The sequence below is a fragment of the Labrus mixtus genome, chromosome 10 (assembly GCF_963584025.1).
Source record: "Labrus mixtus chromosome 10, fLabMix1.1, whole genome shotgun sequence".
NCBI classification, from domain to species: domain Eukaryota; kingdom Metazoa; phylum Chordata; class Actinopteri; order Labriformes; family Labridae; genus Labrus; species Labrus mixtus.
Genome location: NC_083621.1, coordinates 20059537 through 20065626, shown reverse-complemented (window position 1 = coordinate 20065626; position 6090 = coordinate 20059537). Strand labels below are relative to the sequence as shown.

At 40.5% G+C, this 6090-nt stretch overlaps 2 protein-coding genes across 2 annotated transcripts in view; one reads left to right on the top strand and one right to left on the bottom strand.

Annotated features, from left to right (window-relative positions):
• The window catches only part of noa1 (nitric oxide associated 1), a 111437-nt gene that overhangs the window by 48366 nt on the left and 56981 nt on the right, over positions 1-6090 (top strand). The window lies entirely within an intron of this gene.
• On the bottom strand, positions 2577-4649 carry exosc3 (exosome component 3). The gene is made up of 4 exons (XM_061048648.1): positions 4360-4649; positions 4029-4178; positions 3790-3941; positions 2577-3699 (listed from the first exon to the last, which is right to left on the bottom strand). Exons 1-4 carry the CDS (start codon positions 4582-4584, stop codon positions 3492-3494), a joined length of 735 nt encoding a protein of 244 aa, XP_060904631.1. The 5' UTR covers positions 4585-4649; the 3' UTR covers positions 2577-3491.

The window sequence follows — 6090 nt, the reverse complement described above, 5'->3', positions numbered from 1 at the left end:
TTAATGTCTCTGCTCGCCATCAGTCAGTTATTTAAACAAACACACATATACATACACACACACACACACACACACACACACTGATGGACACAGCTCAGGCTGGTCCTGGTCTCTGTGAGGTTGCCGTGGAAACAGCTGAGAGGACCAGAACTCTACAGGGTCAAAGTTAATCCTTACAGATCGATAATCAGTGGAACCAGGTCAGAACCAAATCTGAACTCCACACCCTGTTTTGTTTGTTTGTTTGTTTGTGTGTGTGTGTGTGTGTGTGTGTGTGTGTGTGTGTGTGTGTGTGTGTGTGTGTGTGTGTGTGTGTGTGTGTGTGTGTGTGTGTGTGTGTGTGTGTGTGTGTGTGTGTGTGTGTGTGTGTGTGTGTGTGTGTGTGTGTGTGTGTGTGTGTGTGTGTGTGTGTGTGTGTGTGTGTGTGTGTGTGTGTGTGTGTGTGTGTGTGTGTGTGTGTGTGTGTGTGTGTGTGTGTGTGTATCAACAGATGTTTATTGATTGTCTCTTTATATTTAAACAATCCCAAAGTTTATTAAAAATGTCAAAACTGATCAGCTGGAACCAAAATCAATCAGTGACGAAGGAATGACTTGATTGATTGATAGATTGGTGGATGGATGGATGCGTTGATTGATGCATTAATTGATTGATTCACGGATGGATGTATTTGATTTGTTGATTTATTGAGTGGTTGATTGATTGATTCATGAATCGATCAATCACTCAGCTGTTAGTACCAAAGACTTGAAAAACATCCTCCGACAGCTGCAGGTGATCACTGATCAGTACGACCAAACTGGTTTTATCAGCTGTCAATCAAACAATCAGAGAGTGTGTGTATAAATGTTTGCATTGCCTGATCCTGTTCTCAATGTTAAGGTTTAGCTGTGTTTGTTTATTTGTTTGTTTGTTGCTACGCAGACAAAACATGTTGTTTATTGATGATCAGTGATTGATCAGCTGTTATGTGCCTTAAAGTGGATCCAGTGTAAATGGCTAAACTGGTGTGTGTGTGTGTGTGTGTGTGTGGTGGAGGTGTATCAGTGTGTATTCATGTGTAAACATAAAGATGTATTGATGATGAGGAACTGGAGTCTGTTTGATTTTTTTTTTTGTTCGGCAGAATTCTCATGATGATTTATTGACCTCTTTAATCAGATACATAACAATTCATCTAACAACAATTCATCTAACACTCGGGGCTCTCAGCTTTAATTGCGATGCAATTGAGGTCCGACAGGTAATGCATTGTTCTTTTTTTCCACATTGATTACGTGCTATTTTGTCACTTTAGAAGCGACCACACAGACAGCAGTGCCCCCTGACATTTCACTTGAAAACAACAACTCCTAGATCGTTCATTTGACAAGTCCAAAGTGATTTTATCGTCATGACATCAAACTTTTCACTTTTTTACCGTCCTCTTGAGCTGTTTTCGTTTACTTCGATTTTTTCCATTGTTGAGTTAATGTTGTAACTTTCAGTCTACCACAAGTTCTTCATTTTCTTTCAAAAATAAAAGCAGGTTTTGTATCCAAACCGGAAGTAAACAACCCTTAGCCTAAGACACCACAAAAATACAAAATAAAATCATTAAAAACTTTTTTAAATTAAAACATCAAACCAGATTACAGTGAAGATTTTCTGTTGTTGCTTTTAGGGACATCAGAGTAGGAGAACTTTATCAGAAAGCGGTAAGCATTAAATGACTTCCAGGCAAGACTTCCTCTTCTTCCTTCCTTCTGTGCAGTGTTTACGACTGCAAAATAAAATCTCTTGTGTCTGGGTTTATCACATCCTGCTCTTGTTTTTTAGTGAGTCTCAGTTTAATGACACATTATTCAGAGGCGTCACTTTGGATTACTTCAGCAGTATGAACCTGAAAAATAAACAACTTTTCTTGTGCTTCACTCACGTTAACAAGTCTTAAGTTTGTTAAAATAACATCATGATGCAGATTCATAAAAAGGAAAAAGTCAAGCTGTGTCCGGTTTGTCCTCAAGAGGAGAAGTAAACAACTTTTAATATGTGTCAGGAAATGCTGATTGGCTTTCAGACAATCACTTTTATACAGATATGTTTATAGGGATCAATAAAACATTGTAATGATAGGAGCCTGGATGTCATTTGCACAACTAGCGTTTGGCCTGAGTCATTTTCCAAGTTTCCTGCTGTCCACACTGACTGTTCCTCCTGTATAAACCAAAGCCTGCTGATACGTGAATGGTCGACACGGACTACAAATGTACTACAAAACAGAGTCACATATTGTGGCTCCACGTTAAGTCAACACAAATCCAGAGTCCTCCCCAATATATGTTGTATAAATACTGTACATTTTTCAATTACTTAAAAGTTGGCAGACCGACTGAATCCGTCAGTGAAAATAAAATCTGTTTAGTTTTAAATATTTTATTTTTGATAAACTTAAATCAACTGTAAACATTTAAAATGAAGTAACATTTCAAAGCTTTTAAACACCTTCCACAGTGATGTGTGATCTCAGTGTTAAGATAAACTCAACATAAAGTAACCTCTAGTTTCTTCTAAACAAAAAAACATACAGAAATAAATTAGACTTTGAAAAAGTTTTATTTTCATTATTACAAAACACACAAATATAAAACATGTGTCTGTTTGGTAATAAAAGTTAATGGATTAACCACTCTGAGGATACATCTGAAGTTCAAAAAAACTTCTAGAATAACAAAAACAAACTTCATAGAGAAAGGCAGTCGAAGGTGTAGAGCAAATCCCTGATGGTGTTGACAGACGAACAATGTGAAATAGTTTAGAAAAAACAAAACATCCAGAATACATTTAATAAACATTAAAGGCTGAATATGTGATTTTTCACACTTAAATGTAGAAATCAAGTATCTCCTCTGAAAATAACTCTGTGAGTCATGACTGTCTACAATGGGTGTAACACCCGAGTCCCACTGTCTATGATGATTTCCGAGTCCTATCTTCACTTTGTTTACATCGCCTGGTCGGCCGGCTGACTCCTCCCCTGTTGTATAAAAGTTGTTTAATTGAGGGACTAGAGAAAAGAAGAATAACATACTATACTCACTGCTTAACTGTGTTTCTAGATCACGCTCATTTCAGGTAAATTTACATGGAGTGTGAAGATACGAGCATAATAAAGATCGCTAGCATTAGCATGCTAACACAACAATGCAGCGCAAGTTGGTTTGGTTTCATGCTGGTGCTCAAGGGCGACATCTGCTGGATCAAAAAATCACATATAAAGTCTTTAAATGTTTATGTTTAGAGTCTAGATTAGGATAACCTGCAAACGAACCCTCAGACTGCTTTAAACTCTGATCCAGTATCAGTTTGTGGAGAATCCCCTCCTGAACAGCGCCCGTCTCTGGGTGCTCTATAATGTCCGCTTTCCACCCTGGTGAACAGCGCCCGTCTCTGGGGTCTCTTACAGCACCCCCTGTGCAACCCTGGTAAACAGTGCATGTCTCTGGGGGTCTCTACAGCGTCCCCTCTGCCACCCTGGCGAACAGCGCCTTCCTCTGGGGGGCCGTCATGGTCTCACAGCTCTGCAGCAGGTTGGCAATGATAAGGGTCCGCTGGGCGCTGGAGGAGCGGACCCACAGACGGCCGTTCATCCCGACCACCAGCTCACAGGGGAACAGCTTCTGCAGGTCCTGCATCAGGTCACTTTGGGGGGCCAGCAGTCTGAAGGGGAGGGGGGGGGGGCAGATTGGGGGTTATTAGGGGGTCTTAGGAGGTGGAGGCAGAGACAAATGTTTGAGTGTGATTTTTTACCTTCTGACGAGTCCCAGAGACACGGTGAAGAGCAGACCTCCTCCTCCAAACACCCCCATCCCATTGGCCCGACCCCCGCTGTCCACACACACCAGCTCCGGCTCCATGTCCTTATTGGCCACCACGAACTGAGCGAACACCAGGTCCCCTACCTGCAACACACACAGAGGGGAGGGAAGTGTTACATAAACAGGGTCAGGGAGGGAGCGGTATACCCCCCTCTCACATCGTGTCCTCACCTGGACATTGGGGCGGTTCCTCTTGGTTGCTCCCTCAAACGCCAGGTAGGACAGAGACGCCTGCTCACTCCCTCCAAAGTCCACCTTGAAGATGTCTCCTGATTTGACTGTCACAATGCCGATGACTGTTTCTCCTTTAACCGGGACGTACTGAGGACAGAGACACACACACTCAACTCCCAGCATGCACTACTCCAACACCTGTCCAGAACATTCCCCTTCAGGGTCCTCATCGCCTCACATTATCTGCTGAGGTCGTGCATGTTGTGCCAGTCATTACATTCCTCAGTAAACATCTCTTTGGTGTTGATATCAGTGTGTGCACACTCACCCTCCTCTGCTGTGAGTCCATCCAGAACATGTTGGGAGCTTTGTGTCGCAGGACGCCGCTTTTACACACCTGCAGTCGGTCTCCGCTCCGCCTCAGACCCGGACCACACACCACCTTCTCCAGCTTCACGGGAGTCGTGAGGGAGATGGTGTCCTCGGTGTCAAAGGAGAATTCATCTCCCGGCAACAAAACCTGCCCGACTTTGTCTTTCAGAGAGGAAAACATCTCCGCTCTCCGGCAAGCTTCGCTCACATGTGTTGTTGTTCGTGACGGACTGAAATCAACGTGACACCACACAGGAAGGAAACTGGAATCTTAGCCTGCAGCGCCCCCTGGGGAGCCGGAGGAACAAAAATGCCCTTAATATTTACAGTCTATGTTTTTCCTATTCTAAAGCAGACTGATTTCAATACTTCAATACTAAGAATTTTTATGATTATAAAGAAAATAATTAAATTTAGTTTAGATCATTGTATAATTTTTTGTCTGTATTTTTCAGCTTTTTAAACATTGCTGTACATATATAAACACACAACTTCAGAAGGTCAACACTTTTTTATTCTTATTTTTTTTTATATTCAGGTCTAATTACAGATTTTTTTTCCTCAACTGTTTATAGGTTCTTGTTTAAATTACACATATATTTTTTATCCCTGCACGGGTTATGTACATTTCTTGTATAAGTCTATTTTTAATTGCACAGTTTAAGTTTTGATTCGTCTAGAGGTATTCTTTAAATCTTTTTTTTCGGGTTAATATATATGTATGGCGGGGGTGGGGGGTGGGGGGGGGGGGGGGGGGGGGGGGGGGGGGGGGGGGTCGGTTTTGTGGTTTAATTTGTAACAAATGTTTCATGTCATGTACGTCTTTGTAACCTGCTACTGGATGCTTTGAATTTCCCTCGGGATCAATAAAGTATCTATCTATCTATCTATCTATCTATCTATCTATCAGAACAAACAAAATAATAATTAATGTGATAACAGAAAAACATTTCCTATTCATTTTTACTCGTGTTTTTTCTTAATTAATTCTTCTGTCAAATGAATCTCAGTTCCAGCCCCGAAAGTCCCACAAAGTGCAACATATTTTGTATTTTGTGTGCAAAAATTAAGATTTATTGCGCATTTTGGGGGGTAGGATTAAACAAGTTTGAACTTTTTTCTACTCCTTTTCTGGCAAATAATGTTGTGTTTAGATTTTATTTGTTTTCAACATATTTTTAATTACAGCATTTCTTTGTTTGATTTTTTGTTTTTGTTATTTTTTGTAAATAAAATAAATAAATCGATATTAACTTTTCTGTACATATTCAGACATTGTTCAGACATTAAACAGAATTTTAAGACAGAAACAAAAGCTGACGAGTTCTTTCACAATCATCAACAGCTTTTTTTAAATCCAGTGCGATGACTCCCTCTGAGCAGCAGGTGGCGCTCTGATGCCACTAAACGGAGCAGAACACCAACTATCTGTTTGAAATCATATTGATGAATATTTGATTTTGTTCGAACACTATGAATAAAGATTTGTTTTTTTGTGTTTCTCAGAGACTCCACGTGTCACAACACATTTCAGCAGCTTCAATCGAAGGTTTGGTTAGAGTTTTAAAAAAGGCATTTCACATAGTTCAGTTTATTTGAGAACAATATGGTTCCCATTTCAAACACAAGATGTTTTAAATTGAGTCAAATATTTCCTCAACCCTCACAGTATGATCAGTCAGCAGTG

What these genes read in the sequence shown, in the direction of transcription:
- exosc3 (XM_061048648.1), bottom strand. Translation starts at nt 4,584, where the DNA reads ATGTTTTCCTCTCTGAAAGACAAAGTCGGGCAGGTTTTGTTGCCGGGA. An exon ending in TGGACTCACAGCAGAGGAGG is followed by an intron (nt 4,179 to 4,359) that starts GTGAGTGTGCAC and finishes CTCTGTCCTCAG; the next exon opens with TACGTCCCGGTTAAAGGAGA. An exon ending in GGAACCGCCCCAATGTCCAG is followed by an intron (nt 3,942 to 4,028) that starts GTGAGGACACGA and finishes TGTGTGTTGCAG; the next exon opens with GTAGGGGACCTGGTGTTCGC.